General features: G+C 42.0%; 1 protein-coding gene and 1 long non-coding RNA gene across 6 annotated transcripts in view; one reads left to right on the plus strand and one right to left on the minus strand.

Moving 5' to 3' along the window:
• Nucleotides 1-1,686: 1,686 nt before the first annotated feature.
• Nucleotides 1,687-5,167, plus strand: LOC141144925 (uncharacterized). Its single transcript, XR_012244483.1, has 2 exons — nt 1,687-2,795; nt 3,307-5,167. It is a non-coding gene; the product is annotated as an uncharacterized lncRNA (long non-coding RNA).
• A 10,603-nt stretch (nt 5,168-15,770) lies between these two features.
• MAK (male germ cell associated kinase) overlaps nt 15,771-19,930 on the minus strand; it is a 131,642-nt gene continuing 127,482 nt past the window's right edge. For all 5 annotated transcript variants that reach the window (XM_073631050.1, XM_073631046.1, XM_073631049.1 and 2 more), the window contains one exon: nt 15,771-16,096. In XM_073631050.1, coding sequence (XP_073487151.1) covers nt 15,939-16,096 — 158 coding nt within the window. In that variant the 3' untranslated portion in view covers nt 15,771-15,938. The remainder of the gene's footprint in view (nt 16,097-19,930) is intronic.

Genomic DNA, 19,930 nt, shown 5'->3' on the forward strand with positions numbered 1-19,930 from the left:
TGCTTTTTTTACATTGGTAAATCTCCATTCTGTGTGTTTTACCGACAATCGGAGGGAGCCAGCAGTCATCCAGTGCCCAGCAAATGCAGATTGACTTATGTTGTGATTAATCACAGCAGAGGCTGCCCACCAGCAATGTATGCCCCCCTAGGCGGAGGTGCAGAATTAAGTGTATATATGATATCCTGCACAGGAGGGCCACCCTGTAGCAGTAAATCTGCTATAGGGTGGTCCGGAAGTGGTTAAAGTGGATATAAATCCTCACATATACTCAGTGAAGTGAACAGACTCAGATGATACACAGAGATGAAACAAATCTCCCTACATAAGTTTTACATGTATATCTGCTGTCTTCATCTTTATATACTGTTTAGAAAGTGCATGTCCTGTTAGAATTAGAGGTCGACCGATATGGGTTTTTCTCTGGCCGATGCCGATATTTAGAAAATCGCGGTGGCCGATGGCCGATATGTGATGCCGATTTTTTTGGGCCGATATATTTGGCCGATTTTTTTTTTTTCCTTTCTTTTTTCCCTTCATCTCATAAAATCTAACAGTTAGACCCCTTTCACACTGGGGCGTTTTTCAGGCGCTTTTGGGCTAAAAATAGCGCATGTAAAGTGCCTGTAAAACGGCTCCCCTGCAGTCTCAGTGTGATATTCCGAGTGCTTTCACACTGAGGCGATGCGTTGGCAGGATGTAAAAAAAAGTCCTGCAAACGGCATCTTTGGAGCGGTGTATACCGCTGCTCCACTACTCCTGCCCATTGAAATGAATGCGCACCGCTGCCGAAGCGCCTGCAAAGCGTTTTGGCAGCGGCGCTTCAGGGGCGCATTTAACCCCTTCCTCGGCCGCTAGCTGGGTTATAAGCGCCCCGCTAGCAGCCGAATAGCGCCTCTAAAATGACGGTAAAGCGCCGCTAAAACTAGCAGCGTTTTACCATCAACGCATGCCCGCTCCAGTGTGAAAGCAGCCTTAAGTAATACAGAATTTTTTTTTCATTTAAACATTAAACAAAACAAACCGTCAATCAGTTCACTCGTATGTATAATTTAAAAAAAAAAAAACAAAAAAAAAAAAATATCTTAAATAATAAATACACAAAAACAGGTAATCAAAACTTTTGGATGAAAAAAATGGGCTAACTTTACTGCTTAGGTTTTTTTCTTAATTCATTACTGTATTTTTTTTTTTTTTTAAATTGCATTTGAAAGACCGCTGCGCAAATACCGTGTGACATAAAATATTGCAACAATCACAATTTTATTCCCTAGGGTCTCTGCTAAAAAAATATATATAATGTTTGGGGGTTCTAAGTGATTTTCTAGCAGAAAATACAGGATTTTTACTTGTAAGCAACAAGTGTCAGAAAAGATTTAGTCTTTAAATGGTTAAACTGAGAACTTCTACACGGGAGTTCAGTCTATTGATAAAAAGAACCTGAAAGATACAATGTATCTTCTTATCAGATTTGGCAGGCTGCCCAGAGGAGGAGAGAATCCTCTCCACAGATAACCTCAGGAAACTTGCATTAACTTCTATTACAGAAGTCATTTGCAAGTCACGGCTGAAGTTATAATCGGCCTTTTTTTATCAGCACAATCAGCCGATGCCGATTAAGTAAAAAAACGCCAAATATCGGCCGATATATCGGCCGGCCAATATATCGGTCGACCTCTAGTTAGAATGTTCTCTTCTTAAATCCCCTGTAGGAGTGGATTATTACTAGACACTGTAAGGCAGCTGATTGGAGAAAAGGCACACACCCCCTCCCCACACATGCTGCGTGCTAATCTATTTTAAGCAACCTCCCCTGACACACACTTCAGGCTCCCTTCTCGGAGAGCTTGTCAAAAGTTATCAGGCTGATAACAGAAGAACGGAACAGGACAAAGCTATGGGACATAGTGCTTTGAAGACAGAGAGAAAAAAACACTGCAGATATATGTGCCCAGCTCAAATTTCATGAATTGGGTTTACATCCACTTTAATAGAAAAAAAGCCCCAACCCCGGGTTCATCAGTATGTATGTGTGTTTCCTTCGGCCAGACAGGATTACTTCAAGCTTTTTTGTTTTTCTGTCAGGCCTGTGTGCAAGGTGGCAGGGGCCTCCCAGCCGTTGACTCCTTTAATTGGGGAAGTGTTTTTTGGGGGGTATTCTGGGGTTTGGGTTCTCCCAGGCATTGGAGCCTGGGAGGAATTGGGGGACCCCTCTCCTCAGATCTTTTAGTCCATAGAAGCATCAAGAGGTGGAGGAAGCCGCTTGCCTAGGGGGACATACCTGTGCTGGTTGGACTGTCTCCTCTTCCCCAGGTGCATGACATTACTTCCGGTCTGGGTGCTGACATGTTTCTGGCAGAAGTGTCAGCAGCCATCTTTGTTTTGGGTGTCATGGAAGAGGGAGGTTTTACCTGGACATGGAATCAGCAGGCAGACATGCATGCAGATCTTCTCATGCCAGGCTGGGACTTGCAAGTCTGGACAGAGGAGATTGATGGGTGAGGCCCAGACTTTTTAAGAGCATCTGTGCTGGCTCTGTAACCAGGCTCTGCATCGTGGAAGTGGCTGCAGCAGAGCAGACAGATCCAACCCCTAAGGTAGAAAGAACATGTTTTTTTTTATTTATTTTGGTCCGTCTTTTATCCTTGTCTTCCGCTTGGTGGAGGGGGCACCGAGTGAGTTTTTATTGTGCGAAGGCAGGGGGTGAAGTACAGTGCACTGGGTGTCATTCCTTCTGAGTACCCTGTGTACTCGCTTGTGCCTTTCAGGCTTAAAGGGCGCTTTAAGCCTGAAAGGCACTGTCACGGAATGTCCCACACTCCGCTTGAGTGCTTCCGTCATATACCACTTCCTCCCAGTCTGTATACAGATATCCCAACCTCTCTGAGCACAAACAAGGCGACACTTGCTTGTTGCTACCAAGAACTGACTTTATTCAGAACCAGAATACAGTCTTATATACACAGGAGAAGATTACTCTAACAATACAAACGTAACCTAATTAACATGAGCTAATTATCTAATCCTTTATACAGCCTAGGTGACTGAGACCTGACCTTTCGCCCAGACTTGTGGTCACCGAGCTTCACACAGTTATAGCAGTCGTCCCGTCTCCTACATTGTATAGAGGACAATGTCATTAGCTCATTCAATTAACATAAACACAGGTTGATGACAGCAGCATCTCCTCACAGGATGTGTCCCAACAGAATGAATCCATTGAAAATCCAGGGCCCATAATCAAAAGGCAACAGGCTTGCATACAGTCCTCTCCAACAGCCTCTGTCCTGGCTAGGTCTGTGACAGGCACCCTGCAACAACGATCGCCGCAATGCGCGCCCCTAGGAGTGCGCAGCGGCTCAATATCCTGCGGACGTCATATGACGCCCAGTCAGGGTATTGAAACCACTTTGCCGCCGTCATTCTGCTATATGGCGGGTGGCAAGTCGTTAAATAACCCAAAAAAAAACAAACAGCAGTGATTAAATACCACCAAAATAATACTCTATTTGTGTGAAGAACATTAATAAAAATTAATTTGAATACAGTGTTTAAATGACAATTGCGCAGTCATGCAAAGTGCGACAGCGCTAAAAGCTCAAAATTGGCCTGGGCAGAAAGGGTGTGAAAGTGCCCTGTATTGAAGTTGTTAATCACTTGGTTCTCAGCCTTAGAGCTGGCGGGGGATAACCACCTAAGTATGATTTAAAAAAAAAAAACCCTCAACTTCTATTTTAATAGCGTAGTAATGGGGTATAAGGAGCAATAAGTGTTGTGCGTACATCAATATCTATGCAGAACAGCAAAATGTTCATAGATGCAGCACCCCCGAGGAGACTGTGGCAACTCACATGGTCACAGTTAAAATTTAGGCTCAACAAGGGCAATTTACTATGACCTTACTATTAATAACATGGCTGTTAGGCCCCTGTCCCTCAGGACCTGGGCTTTATCAGAGTCAGTGCTCCCTACACTCATAAAAACTAGGGAATAGACTTTTGTGTGCTGCAAGGCTTGAAAATTCAATCCCAGGAAACACGTGGGATGAATCTTCTCTTTCCTAAAATCTGGTCTGGATCAGCGTTTGGCCTTAAAGTGGTTGTAAAGGCACAAGGATTTTTTAGCTTCATGCATTCTATGCATGAAGCTAAAAAAACCTTCTGTGTCCAACAGCCCCCTAATACTTACCTGAGCCCCCTCTCGATCCAGCGATGTTCACAAAAGCCTTGTCTCTGAGGTCTCGCACTCCTGATTGCCTTTTGGCAGCAGTGGGAGCCTATGGCTCCCGCTGCTGTCAATCACAGCCAGTGAGCCAATTAGGATTTGGGGGTGGGGCCGAGTTCCGGCTTCGCGTGTAAACGATCACACATAACCGCGGGTTGGGAGCGCTCCTACTTCTGTGCCCCTCACAACAAGCTGTTTGCTGTGGGGGAACCCGTCAGGAGGCTGCTCTGTGCAAAAACACTGCATAGGGCAGGTAAGTATAACATTTTTGTTATTTTAAAGAGAAAAAAAAAGACTTAATATCCCTTTAATTACCAACAAAGTTCAAATTTCTGCCTAAGCCATTATTTCTGATGTCAGTTTTGGGCTGAAGGTGCTTCAGGCTGAGCTATGAGTTTTCAAGCTCATTGTTACATGGGCCTGGCATTTGTTTGCCGTGTTGCCCAATGCTCAGCTGCATTGCTTATGGGCGCCCCATGGTCTCAGACTAAGAAATTGTGTCCTGTAATTACATTACAGGACACTGGTCCGCCACCCCTCCTATTTCTTATGAGTCGCTCCTTATTGTTTGCTACTGAATTGGGGGTTGCTGGGAATGGCAGAGGTTGAGCTAGGGCTATTCTTACAGCTTTTTTTTTTTGCCAGTGTCCAATCACCTTAAGATAGCTGCATAACCCATGATCTAAGTCCATGATCCTGTGTCCTGTAATGTACTCCAAAAAAAGATTTTACAGGCAAGTCAAAAATCTTACTTTTAGGGGCTAAAGTCTGGAAATAAAAAAATAAATAGATGGATTCAGTGATCGGTATTAAACTCTTTTATTAGTCTTCTGTGTACAATGCTGTTATGTACAAAATAAAATATACATTATGCGTTAAATAAACAATTTAAAGCTATCTGAATTCTGCTGGTAAGTACAATAAATACTGTTACTTTTAAAAATATTCCTATGTTCATTTATTTTTACACTACCTTAAACACACTATTGCCTGTTAAAGTAGAACTAATTAGAATGTGGTCTTGAGGTGATATTTATTTACCCTTTCATCAAGCAGGTCTATTTATATAGAGACAATGCTCTGCTGAAACTGGACACTGCCACATTATGACACTTCCAACATTTGTTTCTGTTTATGTCTAGTTGTGACACAATAGCATATGTTAGACCATTATTTTTAGATGATTACAGGCGGTCCCCTACTTACAAACAACTCCTACTTATTCCCCGTACACACGATCGGAAATGCCGCTAGCAAAACTCCGATGAGAGCTTTTGGTCGGAAATTGCGATCGTGTGTATCGTCCATCGCACTTTTGCTGGCAGAATTCCTGCCAGCAAAAGATTGAGAGCATGTTCTCTATTTTTCGGTTGGAAAAAGTACCTATCCGAAAATGCGTTCGTCTGTATGCAATTCCGACGCGCAAAAAAACATGCATGCTCGGAAGCATTGAACTTTATTTTCTTGGCTCATCGTGATGTTGTACGTCACTGCGTTCTTGACGGTCGAAAGTTCAGTGAACTTTTGTGTGATTGTGTGTATGCAAGCCAAGCTTGAGCGGAATTCCATCGGAAAAACCATCCAAGATTTTTCTGACGGAAATTCCGCTCGTGTGTACGCAGTATTACAAACGGAGGGAGACAACAGGAAATCTACCCCTAGGAAGGGAAATTTTCTCCTGTAATGCCCCGTACACACGGTCGGACTTTTGTTCGGACATTCCGACAACGAAATCCTAGGATTTTTTCCGACGGATGTTGGCTCAAACTTGTCTTGCATTCACACGGTCACACAAAGTTGTTGGAAAATCCAATCGTTCTAAACGCGGTGACGTAAAACACGTACGTCGGGACTATAAACGGGGCAGTGGCTAATAGCTTTCATCTCATATTTATTCTGAGCATGCGTGGTACTTTGTCCGTCGGATTTGTGTACACACGATCGGAAAATTTTATATCCTGCTCTCAAACTTTGTGTGTCGGAAAATCAGATGGAAAATGTGTGATGGAGCCTACACACGGTCGGAATTTCCGACAACAAGGTCCTATCACACATTTTCCATCTGAAAATCTGACCGTGTGTACATGCCACGTGTGTGGCATTAGAGTTAATATGGGAAAAAGGTGTCTCCACTGATGCTTTATCACCAGTCCATGTTTCCCTAACAACCCAAAATTTTCAAAATCCAATTGTCATTGGGACAGAGAGTGAGGTGAAATTTTCTGACCAGGGGCACAGATAGCAAAACAAATGTTACAGGGGTGATAACCCTTCCCTATACTATCCAAAAAGCTTAAAAATAGATTTTTTGGCTGGAGCTACACTTAAAAAATTAACCTGTTCCGACTTGCAAACAAATTCAGCTTAAGAACAAACCTACTGTACATTCCCTATCTTGTTTGTAACCCGGGGACCGCTTGTACATCAGTGTCCAGATGCTTAGTATGTCCTTTAGGTCTTTTTCTTGCTTTTAATACAAAAATAGATGTGTCATAACCATTAAATAGCCTTTTATCCATTATGATGAATTTATCTTATCACTATCGTTTCCCACTTGGAATTTCGTTGTCTTGAATGTGTTCTCTAGTAGCTGTCTCTTTGTACAGAACATTAAAGCTGCAGCAACATTGATAATTTTGGTATTTGCCTGTAGTTCTTCTTAGACCTATTCAAAGCTTTCAATTTACAAAATCTCCACTAGAGTGCAGTATTGTATAACAGTAAACCATAGATTTTCTAACCTCAGGCAGCTCTATGTTTGTTACTTTAAGAAAAAAAAAAAAAAAAAAAAGCTATGACCTTCACCGTCAAAAGAATATACATTTTCATGTTTGTATTATTGCGGCTGTAAGTATCTGCAAATTGTTGCTGAAGGTCTTCTATACTACAGATATATAGAAAAGTAAACAAAGAAATGGCAGGCTTTATTTTCACAGTATTTATATGTCTACATATAAATATATGATTAGTTATTGTCGCACTAGTAACTTCCACCTGCTGGTACTCCTAAAAACATATATTTATATAGTGTGTTTGTCATGATGACCTATTAGGTAGAGCCAAGAATCCCATAGAATGCTTGATGTTGCCACTATCAGTAGTGCTTGTTTTGGGGCATCACTGTGTGTAATGTTAGAGAGGTTTGCTCAGCCCCAGAACTAGCCCAGCCTCTCGGAAATAGTGGTAGCCATTAACACTAAAAGGAAGTCTCACTTGTACCAGAAAAGTGCCAACCTTAAGAATATAAAATATGACCCAAAAAGGAAAATGAACATGGATGCTAAATCTCAAAGCCTATTTACAGAATCCTGCAAGGACATGCTAAGAAAGATACACACAAAAAAGTACTATAACACTTGGGATGAGATGGCTTGGTTCAAAATCACGATTTACAGTTGTAGGCTACAGCATGTTAGAAAATTGCATGGATGGAAAATGAGCTAAACGTTATCTTTATAAAAGAAGTAAAATCAACCAGTAATCAAAGTTCCACATCACCTATTAGTGCACTGTACGCTTGTTTGTTTCAAGTCAGTGACATGGAGATCACTGTTACCTTTGGATCAGTGCAATAACCAGGCAAAAGGATTTGAAGCAGTGGTGTGGCCTGTGCCCTACAGCTAAGCCTACATTAAAATGAGTATTCCTATGCAGGTAGGCTGTATTTCCTGTATACATTTCATTTTCAATTGACTGGAGTGTACCTTTTTCTATTTTTTAATTCTCTATCTCATTGATTGGATGTATTATCCAACATGTTATATAGAGGACAGTTAAATTTGAGTATAGGCTGGAGTGAGGAAGGGTTAGAACCACCTACTAATATCACGAGAGTATTAAAAATGACCAGTGATTTTAACCATACATATCTTCAAATCTAGAAAAAAACAGTGTGGAGTTTAAATGCTGTATCTGATAGTATAGTGCAGCTAAAGTGGAACTTTACTCTGAAAACTATAGCTAAAAAGCTCAGCATGACTCAGTAACTTATGATATCTATATCACAGTGAGAACTTGAAAGTGCAATTACAAAAAAGTAGATATTATCTCAAATGGCTTTTTGACATTAGAATGCATGATAAAGCACTGCTGTGTGATTCATTTTGAATGGCAAACTAACACTCCTGCATTGCAGCTTGTCGCAATGCACATTGATGCACTGTTGTGCTTTCTCTTCCTAAAAAAGGGTCAGATGCAGTTTCCTGTGTGTGTTGGCAGTCTATTCAAAGTGAATAGGTCACCTTAACACAATGCACATTAGAACACCACATAGGCCCTACTGTTTGTAGGCTTTTTTGCTCCTCGTCGCTAGCACAAAATCCAAGTAGCAGGCAGTAGAGAAGGGCTGCTGCTTTCTGCTGTGTATATGCAGCAGTGCCTCTGCCATAATCTAATACCCCCCCCCAAACACCTTGCTTCCCACTGAGTCCACCACTCCAGTGCTTCAATCAGCAATCGATCATTGCATCTCTCCTTCGTACTGTAGTGGTGACTCAGAGGGTGTGTTGGACCACTGCAGAGAGATTGCTGCTTTCAGGCCCTTGAGTTTAAGCTTTTTGTCTCTACTGACATTATTTTACCTTTGATTGGGCTTTAAATATATTTCATTTGCTTCCTTTCAAATGCACAGACCACATTTCTGGCATCTATGTGATGCAAAAAAAGGAACATAAACTACCACAGGGATGTAAATAGCAACTTGATAACTGGATTTTAAGAGCATTTTGTGAACAAAATAAAAGTTTTCAGGTGCTTTAAACCTACATTTGAGATCAGTTTGAGATGCTGATCTGAGTAAGTGCATCTGACCTGCAGTTCACCACATTGTTTGTCTTAGGCTACTTTTCCTTTCCCATTTATTAGTATTGAACATGTACATGGGTTATATAGCAGGGCATTTAGAGACAGCCAAGGCTGTTCAGCTTGGAAACTTGTGAAAAAGGAGATGATGGAATGCAAAGGCAAAAAGGCACTGGAGGAAGACTGAGCATAGCTACAAGTGATGTATTAGGCCTTATGTACACTGCTGTTGGTAAACGGACGTTCAGAGGCAGTCGGCTGCTTTTTTCAGCTGCCCCTGAACTAATCCAATGTTATCCTATGTGTACATGTACACAGGTTCATTTAATGTCGTTTTTAGGCAGTTGTCTTTAGAGGCTTTTCTTTGAAGGCAAAAAAAATGGAGTTCAGACGCCGAAGTTTCAGACGCCAAACGCCGCTAAACGCAGTACAGGCGTTTAGCCGCGTTTCCTTTATAGTCGTTTTTCATTTTTGGCTATTTTGAAAAAAAAAAAAAAAAATTGTTTTTTTTCAAACGCTTCTAAAACGCAAAAGCTGCTAAATGCGGTAAAACGGACGTTTTTAAACGTGGGTTTTTATCTGTCAGGTTAAATCTTTCAGGAGAGGTTGTAAAAACGTCCCGTGTACATTGAGCCTAAATGTACCTAGAAGATGCGGCGCAGGAATAATTTTTTTGCTTTCCAAAAAAGGCCTCTAAACTCAACTGCCTAAAAACGACATTAAACGAACCTGTGTACATGTACACATAAGATAACATTGGATGAGTACAGAGCAGCTGAAAAAAGCAGCCAACTGCCTCTGAACGTCTGTTTACCAGCAACAGTGTACATGAGGCCTAAGGATGACAAGAGCAGGACACTGAGAAGGTAGTAAAAATAACCGATGATAAGTAGGAGACAAAAGGTAGGGGTGCACTGTTGGGGTCTGAAAATGGAAAGCAATCTACAAGACACCTTGAGTGGAGGACAGCGATGGTCCACGCAGCTATGACTGCTCTTATTGGGCCTTTTGTATAAAAGGTTTTCATTTTCATAGTAGTGAAGCAGCAGTATATGTAACTTCATAGCTACCATGGCAGCCTTTAAATTAATGCATGGAAATAGTAGTATGTTTTCACATGTAAGGAATCTGGCTTGTGCCATTTTTGAATGTCCAAACAGGAAAAGGCTACTGACCCTAGATGGTACTGACATAAGCAGAGGGAGGAGTAAGGTTGGAAAGCGGTTTAGAGAAAACAGAATCCAAGTTAGACGTATACTAATTAATATTTATCAGATCCCTTTTTTCTTTTTTTTTTAAAGCAATTTTTTATGATTTTTTTTTTTCAATTTGCTTCTCTCCAGCACTCTCCTACTGGCAGCCCTTTACTACCACAACCAAAATCCAGTCACAGCTTCTGTTATTTGGTAATACTAAAGTAAGCTCACGTTGCTTATGCTTTGATAGTTTCAGTTAATAGTAAGTAATTAATAAGTGTTTATAGGTATACATATTGTATATTATAAATATTAGCCATGGTTCCTTACAAAATCAACAGCCTCAAACTGACAGTTGTTTGGTGTCAAAGTCCACTGGAACATGGTATAACTGGTATCTTATATAGCCTATAGGTGACACATTTCTCTCTATATCGTTCAAATAAATGTATTTTAAAATTTGTTTTTCTGCGGTGGAAAGAGCTCACAGAATACCTGCCAGACCTCTCCCGCCAGGAAACCCCCCCCGCCCAATACTGGCCCGTCTCCTGAATTATAGAGACAGGGAAATTATCCTGAAACTAGCCAGAGAAAAGAGGAATGTCCAGTACAATGGCACGCGGATTTCATTCTACCCAGATTTCTCAGCGGCAGTCCAGAAGAACCGCGCGCGGTTCTCAGAAATTAAAAAACGCCTGCAGAGAGTACAAGCCTCTTATGCAATGTTATATCCTGCAAAACTCAAAGTTACATTGAGAGGCAGAGCATATTTCTTTGAACACCCGGCGGAGGCTGCGGATTGGCTAGATGCTAATGAAAATGAGCTTCGTCAGGATAGGAGACCAGAAGCGGAGATAGACTGACATCCCTAACAAAGGCCCGGGGGTCTATCCTTTTCTTTTCCCCTCAGAGGAGGGTTGTGCCGGAAACATATATTGATTCACTCTCCACAAAAATGCGAGTTCGATGACAAGATGGATCATGGCATTGTACTTCCCAGCAAGTACCAGAAAATATGTCATTGTTGTTTGGAGGGACCGGTTGTCCCACACAGTTTCGGTATATCAGTTGACACACCGGTGTCGTGGATTACAAAAAAAAGTTGCCTTTCAATGCGACAAGTGCATATTGATGGATAATCCAGGTCAGAAGAGGCACTTTTGTTTGATTTATGCACCGTTGTGCATTTTACGATACTTCTACACACAAGTTTGTTCCAGAGCAATCGAGGTATTACGGTCCTTGGATAGAGCGGTAACTTTCTTTTTCTTGCATTGGCAGTCTCGTCACTTCTTGGCCCCTGCTGGGTGCTGCGTGGTGGTCCCCCCCCCCCCATGGGTGGGAATCAGGGGGGCTCTATGTTGCTTTACCCTGTTATTTTCCAACTAGACACCCAACAATGACGACAGTAACTGTCCTTTCTTGGAACATTCGGGGTTTGCAGGACCCCCTAAAGCGGACGATGGTATCATCCTTATTGAGGAAACGTCTCCCGGCTATATGTGCTTTACAAGAGACCCACCTTACTGCTGATTCTCTGTCATGCATTAATTTTAGATGGGTGGGTAGGGCATACCACTCCACTCACACCTCTTATTCTCGGGGTGTGAGTGTACTGGTGCCTGGCTCCATAGATTTTGTGGAGTTAGATTCTGAGTTGGATGATGAGGGGAGATATGTATTTTTATGTTGTAAATTGTTTTCCTTTAAATGTATACTGGCATTTGTATATGTACCCCCGCCATACAATAATCTGGTGTTGAGGTCCCTGGTGACGTTCCAAATGAAGTATCCGGAGACACCACTGTATGTCTTCGGGGACTTCAACAATTATACAGACGCAGTACTAGATAAGCACCCGCCTGTGATGGGGGGGGGGGGAGTACACCGCACGGCTCTGGGGAAATTTATTGAGGAGGTGGGATGGAGGGACCCATGGAGAGCCAAAAACCCGGGGGTAAAACAGTTTTCCTGTTTCTCAAAGAGTTATGCATCACTATCAAGGATAGATTTATGCCTATGCTCTAGTGCAGCTGAACGACACATCTCTGAGGTGACTTATGCTCTTAGGAGTGTGTCGGATCACTCCCCACTGATAGCAACTCTAGAGGTGCGCCCCCCTTCCACGATGGCAAAAGCCCCATGGAAAATGAACGCTTTTTGGCTGAGTCTCTTCCCTTCCCATGAGCAGATAGAATCTCATATAATAGATTTTTGGCGCCTACATGAGGCTGACGACCAATGGCTTGTGAATTGGGAAGCCTTTAAGGCTGTCCTGAGAGGCCTATTTATAACTGAAATTCAAGCTGTTAAGAGAAAGACACATGCTCAAAGGGAGGGAATTGAAAACATGGCAAAAGAACTGGAGAGCAAATTTATCACAGATCCAACCCAGAGTAACAAAGAGGCGTGGCTCTCTGCGCAAGATGCGTTGTATAAAATCACGACATCTACAGCAGAGAGAAAGAGATTTTTCCATAAAGCAGCATATTACGAGGAGGGGGAGCACACTGGACGCCTGTTAGCAACCATTGCCCATGCCCATCAAACTTCCCCCTCAATTGGGGCGTTACGTACACATCTTGGTGGGCTGACCAATGCCCCGGACCAAATCTTAGCAGAACTAGTGGAATTTTATTCCTCCCTCTATGAGTCTAAACAAACATATACCCTAGACTCCTTAACTGAATATCTGGATAATATTCAGCTCCCCTGTTTACAAATGGCAGCTAGGGAGGAACTTGACGCCCCTTTGACTGTTGAGGAACTGCAGTTGGCGACCAGTTTGTTCCCCAATTCCAAGGCCCCGGGTGACGATGGACTCCCCATCGAGGTATACAAACAATATGGCGAGCTTATACTTCCACGTCTATTGAAGGTATTTGATGCAGCGAAACAGAGTGGCAGCCTCCCTCAATCAATGACTAGAGCAAATATAGTTTTGATACTAAAACCCAATAAAGACCCTCTCGACCCGGGATCATACCGCCCTATATCTCTTTTACAAACTGATGTAAAGATATTAGCCAAAGCATTAGCAATCCGCATGAATAAAGTCATATCCAGTATAATCCATTCGGATCAGTCCGGATTTATGCCCCAAAAGTCGACCGCGATAAACCTCCGCAGACTTTTCCTCAATATTCAATCCCAGGCGGACAATAGGGGAGATAGAGCGCTGCTGTCACTGGACGCCCACAAGGCGTTTGATAGCGTCGAATGGGACTATCTATGGGCAGTGATGCGAAAATTTGGAATTGGGGAGGACTTTATCAAGTGGGTGCAGTTACTCTACTCGTCTCCTATAGCGGCCATTAGAGAGGGAGGAAGGATTTCATCACCCTTTAAACTATACAGGGGTACGAGGCAGGGGTGCCCCCTGTCTCCGCTCCTGTTTGCTATGGCTATAGAGCCCCTAGCGGCTACGGTACGCGCTAATCCCTTGATACAGGGTTTTAAATACGGAGACATTCAGGAGAAGGTAATTATGTACGCAGACGACACCATGCTGCTACTGGGTGATACATCTAACTCACTGACAGAGGCAATGAGTGTGATTAAACAGTTCGGGAAATACTCAGGTTTAGTTATTAACTGGACCAAGTCCTCTCTGCTGCTTCTAGACCGTGACCCGCCCACAACCCAACAAAATATGCAGGATATACCAGTCTCGACATCCTTTAAATATCTGGGTATACAGATTACAGCCCATATATTAGACTATGTGAATCTTAATCTAACCCCATTGATCAATAGATGTCGGGATCGGGTCAAAGTGTGGAGTAAATTAAAGCTGTCCCAAGTGGGCAGAATAAACTTAATAAAGATGATTCTTATGCCACAACTACTATATGTGCTCCACAATTCTCCAATGGTTATTACTCTGAAAAAGTTTAGAATCATCAACTCCCTCTTCCGTTCATTTATATGGCTTTCAAAGCCTCCTAGAATTAAACTAGAACAACTACAACGTCCTAAAGACAATGGAGGTTTGGCATTGCCTAACCCCTGGGTGTATTATTTAGCCTCCCAGCTACAGCACATTGCTAGAGCCATAGGCCCCGGGGAGGACCTGGAGTTGAACCTGAGAGACCCTTCGGCCCACATACTCCGGTTCACTTCCAGGAGAGAGGTTGCGGATGGATTAGAGGCCTTACAATATAACAAATCTAATAAACTTTTCCCAACTTATGCACTTATGCAGAAAATCTGGAACAAGGTCAGGATGCTACAAGGGGTGGAGGGCTTTACCAGGTATAGCCCCATCTGGGAAAACAATCACTATTCAGAAATAGCTAAAATACCCTACGGACCCAAATGGCAACAATACGGGGTGTCCCATATGGTACACATAATTGGAGACGGTAAATTGAGACCCTTCTCGGAGCTCAGGGAGGCCTTTCAATTGCCGGGCTCTATGCTCTTCTATTACAGACAACTTAAACATGCAATAGATGCACAAAGGGGCCCCGATATTTGGAACCTGCAACCCACTCCTATTTTCAACCACCTACTTGCCATAACCACCTATAGAGGTTTTATATCTGACTGCTATACCATGCTTCTGAACCTTTTCCTAGGGGACGCGCCTCTGAGGGTCGTGTCCCACTGGGAACAGGATGTTGGCTCCTTTGAGGAGGAACAGTGGGAGGAAGCCCTGCTGGCGGTTTCCACGTGTTCATTAAATGCTGCTCAAAAGCTCTCACAGCTCTATATTATTTCCAGAGTGCACTATACACCGGCTAGACTGGCCCGTATGGGTTTGGGCACTGATCCCACCTGCACCAGATGCTCCAGAGACCATGGAGACCTCATACACCTCCTGTGGAGATGCCCAAAATTGCACCTCTATTGGAACGAGGTCATTAACACCATTAATAGAGTTTTCCAAATAGTGATACCTTTGGATCCAAAGCCATGTCTGCTGGGGATTGTGGATGATCTACTGACTGAGGATATCCTTAGACAGGCTATCAGAAGAGCTTTGTTTCAGGCCCGCCTACTTATCCTCAGGCACTGGAGGTCCACGTGTCCTCCCACGGTACAAGAATGGATTACACAAATGGGGGCCACTATTCGTATGGAAAAAATTATTTACCAGCATAGGGGAGCGACACAAAAATATGAGAAACTATGGGCTCCATGGTTGGATACACCAGGTCTAGCGCCAATAGATTTGATATATGATCGCTTATTCTAAAAGCGGCCCTCATTAACCTCACTTCCTATGGGATATATGTTATGCACTATATAATTAGTCAGTATGCTAAGAGGTAATAAGCAAATGATCCATTGGAGGAGTGTGGATAGCTCATGGAAGGATTTTCCTGATGAGAGGATGTGTTTTCTCCTTTCTCCTCTTTGTTTTCTCTTTATCTGATGCAATGGAGTATGTTCCCCCTTTTTTCTGTACTTATTTTTATATATTGTTTCCGCTCCTTACCCTAATACATATGTAAAATGTGACTTCTGCCATGTAAACTACTGTATGTGCTCTGGAACTGTATACACTTATTCAATCTTAATAAAACTTTTTGTTTGAGAAAAAAAAAAATTTGTTTTTCTTAAAAAGCAAATTGGTCCAGCTTTGCAGGAGACTTGCAAAATATAGTGTGCAGACTAGCTTTGATGATACAATTTGGCAGATGATGTTTATGGAGAAAATCTTTAGCAACAACAGTTTAGCAGGTAATGTAAACGAAATAATCTTTGCGCACTTCAACGATGACCGCCATACTTGGAAATCCAGTCCGTCCTTCCATGCACTGGCTGAAATTGTTGGGGTCGGTTAAGCACAGCAAGATTTTTAGTTGCTGGCTTGAAGGGAGGGCCGGGTAGCTGAGGCCGCACAGCTTTTGTATTCCACAAGTCAAAATCTAAAACAGACAGGAGATATCAGTCATTAGACAGTAAGCTATGCATTGCACTTCTCAACTACAATGGTTTCTGCAATGAGGTAAGAAAGGATCGTAAGAGATTGGAAAACAGGAATGCATAGTTTTGGTATTGAAGAGAAATTTCCTGAATATCTCTTGTCCTACACATTAGTGATCAGTCTTTTCAGATACAGTGATATTATTGACATTAAAGAAGACTTCCGCTAAGAACTGCTTGCTTCTAAATGTATGCAATTTTACAAAAAAAATAAAAAATAAATAAAGGCTAAGTTCACTTTTTTTTTTCTAAATTCCAGCTCCCCTTTGTACCAATATACCATTAATGTACCTCTGTTGCAGAAGAATAAAAGCTTTCTATGTTTTCTAGTACAAGACCTTATCTCAGCCCATGGTGGTTTCATGGAAAAGTTCATGACTTCCTGGTATGTAGATATAGGACATAAAAACCAGTAAGAAGCAGGAAGTGGTTTACCAGCTGACCTCATTATTACACACCCTGCACCCATCAACTATGTTTGCACTTTGCACAGATTTCCGGCATCCCTCCAGGCGTGCATTTGCCTGGCTTGTGAATGCAGGTTGCCGCGGCTGCTATGTTTGCACTGCATACTAAGTGCCCAGCCCACATGCTAGACTCTCTCGGGCCAGGGATTGGACACCCCAGATGTAGTGCAAGGGCCTGCCTGATTGGATACAGAGTAAATGGTTAGATAGATTGATGGGTGCAGGGTGTGTGTGTCAATGACCCCTTGCTGTGTGTGCTAACCCCTTGCTGTGTCTTATTGGTTTTTATGTCCTAAATCTACATACCAGGAAGACATGAACTTTTATATGGAACACACCAGGGGCTGAGGTAAGGCCTTGTACTAAAAAACAGAGAAAGCTTTTATTTTTCTGCAACAGAGGTATGTTAATGGTATATTGGTACATAGAGGAGCTGAAATATAGACCTTTAAGTCGCAGACACTAAGAGGTGCCCTGGCTGCTGCAGCATTAGGCCCTCTTGTGGGAGCTCCCCTTCTCCCTCCTAGACCTGGCCAACCTTTTAGATGCCAGCCTGACACATTGTAGGGCATGCAATACCTCTTCCTACCAGGATGCTTTGATCCCATTTACTATTGAGAAAACATTTGTGGGCTAGGGTCTCCAGCCCTAGCTCATTGGTGGGACACTCACGTTGGGCTGCCGAATTTTAGGACCCAATATGATTGCTATGCTTGACACACCCCCCCCCCCCCCCCCCCCCCGTTGTGGGGACTCTTCCAGGCAACATTAGGCTTCCCAGTGCTGAACCTTATATAGTTGGTTGCTTATACTGTATTTTGTATTCTCATCTCAATTTATCTTGAGTAATGTTTACACATGCTGGATTTCATTGTTAAAACAACTGCTTTTTGAATACATTTTGTAAATGCTAAGCTTCAATAAAGTTTATAAAAAACATATAAAAAAATTAAATCCTGTAAAAAAAAGTGTTGCATATAACAACCAACTTCTCCCATTCATTTTATATTTCATTAGAACAATTAGACAAAGGATCTAAAAAGTTGGTCGGAACAATACAGACATGTCTCCTTCAGACTCTCATGTGTGTGTGTATATATATATATATATATATATATATATATATATATATATATATATATATATAAAAGATTTAAAGCTGAATACTCTGTCCTGATGCTTAATATTCCTCCATGGGTGCATACTCTTTAACTAACACTAGATGGCAAAGAAGGTGCAGGATCCACCCAACTTCCAGACTGAGGGGTTAATTTACTAAAACTGGAGAGTGCAAAATCTGGTGCAGCTCTGCATAGAAACCAATCAGCTTTCAGTTTTTTTTTTTTTTTTTTTTTCCTCAAAACTTTAAGTGTACAAGCTGAAGTTAGAAGGGGGATTGGCTACCATGCACAGCTGCCAATTTTGCACTCTCCTGTTTTAGTAAATCAATCCCTCTGAGTGACTTACAATTAAAAATCATGTTTACCTGACTACACTTCATCTTTAAGGTATATGTCCAGACAAATCTGTATACCCACCTGTCGTGTTTTACAACTATCTGGAGTTCTGTTATGTAGATTTTAGCTCACTTACTGTCCTGCTTGCAGTGGTTTAATGAGACAAGAAGTGAGGAAAAATCTGCAACAGGGGCAGCAATAAGAATCTGATAGTAGTTCTAGCCCTTCTCTGCAGTCTGTGTTGCTGTTGGAGATTTTCTCTCGCTTTCTGAATGGGGAAATTGTTATCACCAGAACAATAAGGACTGGTTCACACCTATGAATTTTTTAGTGCATTTTCAGTTCTGCAGAAACACACTACAGTCCGTTTAACATGGTTTCCTATGGACGTAGTTCACATCTGTGCATTTTATGGAAAGGGCCAGGATTTTTTTCTGGTTTTTGGTTCCATAGACTTCAATGGTTTAAAGATGTGTATTGAAAAAATGCAAAATGCACCTGCAATATGCAAACTGCAACCTGCACAAGTGTGAATCAGACCTAAGTGGGGAGAAATCTCTCTAATGGTGCCCCATATAGCAATAACAACAATAATAAAACTTGACAGGGGTTCTAATCCTTCCCTACTCATCTAAAATTAAAAACAAGTATGGCTGGAAATACACTTTAACTTTTAGGGGGTCTCCATGCTTCCAGCAGTCAGGCATTGTAAAACAATTCTAAAATGAGGACCCCCTTGTGCATGTCATAGCTGAACATAATGCAATGGAAGCATTGCCTTTTACAATGTATGTAAGCTGTGCTGTAATTACCATAATACAGTGGAGAAGGTGGGCACAAGCACCCAGTTGTGTAGGGTGTCAGGAGCTAGGCTGATATGAGCTGCTCGGTATACAGATAAAATTAATCTGAATCCAATTTAATTAATGGTGAAGGAACTCAACCAGTAGTAAGGTGTTACTGATTCATCGGTTAGGACAGGATACCTCCAAAGCAAATTAATCACTGGAAAAATTGGAAAAGGGATAAAGAGATGTCCCGGGAAAGCAATGAGGAGAATCAACCCTATACCGTTTGAAAATGTCTAATTCACTTTATTGATCTTTAAATAGTATGTTACAAACCACTAACAGTGACCCAAATGACATTAATGTGGAGTAATTTTCCAATATACCCAACTATAAAAAGAAAACGCACACATACAATTGGACAACGTAGTCACAATATGGTGCCAGAACTGAAAGCCACATGCACACCCAGTACACACACATATATATATATTTCACATGGATGGTATTTAAACTGAATATACCAGTATGCTAATAGCTAAATGTCCATTAGAGACTGATATTAGGACCAATGTCCATTGGTTGATGGAATTCCTGGGAAGTTAGTTAATTAAAGTATCATGGAGCAAAAATAGTTGTAAGCTGGTCTAGTATTATCATGCATAGATTAGCATCCCGGATATAAAACAAGCAGATCAGAAAATGAAATAACAGGTCCTTTAAGCACAGTTATTCATGCAGTACTGCAAGTGTAGTTCAGGCACATTAACACAGCTGATAAATGCAGGGTATACTTAAGTACATCTCAGTGTTCATTTCATATGTAAGGGGGAACAGGTATGGGAAAGGACAGCAAACACACAATACAGCCCGGAGGCTCTCACCACCACTCCGTTGCAGTGTCTGAGGCCGTCTTCATTCAGTCCGATCCGTGCTTCCCCAGAAATATCACTGAGATGAAAATGAATGCTACTGTATTAGTTTAGATTTGAAGGGTATCCATGCAAGGCAGTGCTGGTGTAGTCCATTGTGTCCTGACTGTGCATAGGAGTTGACCGATCAGC

Source organism: Aquarana catesbeiana, linkage group LG05 (genome assembly GCF_042186555.1).
Source record: "Aquarana catesbeiana isolate 2022-GZ linkage group LG05, ASM4218655v1, whole genome shotgun sequence".
NCBI classification, from domain to species: Eukaryota; Metazoa; Chordata; class Amphibia; order Anura; family Ranidae; genus Aquarana; species Aquarana catesbeiana.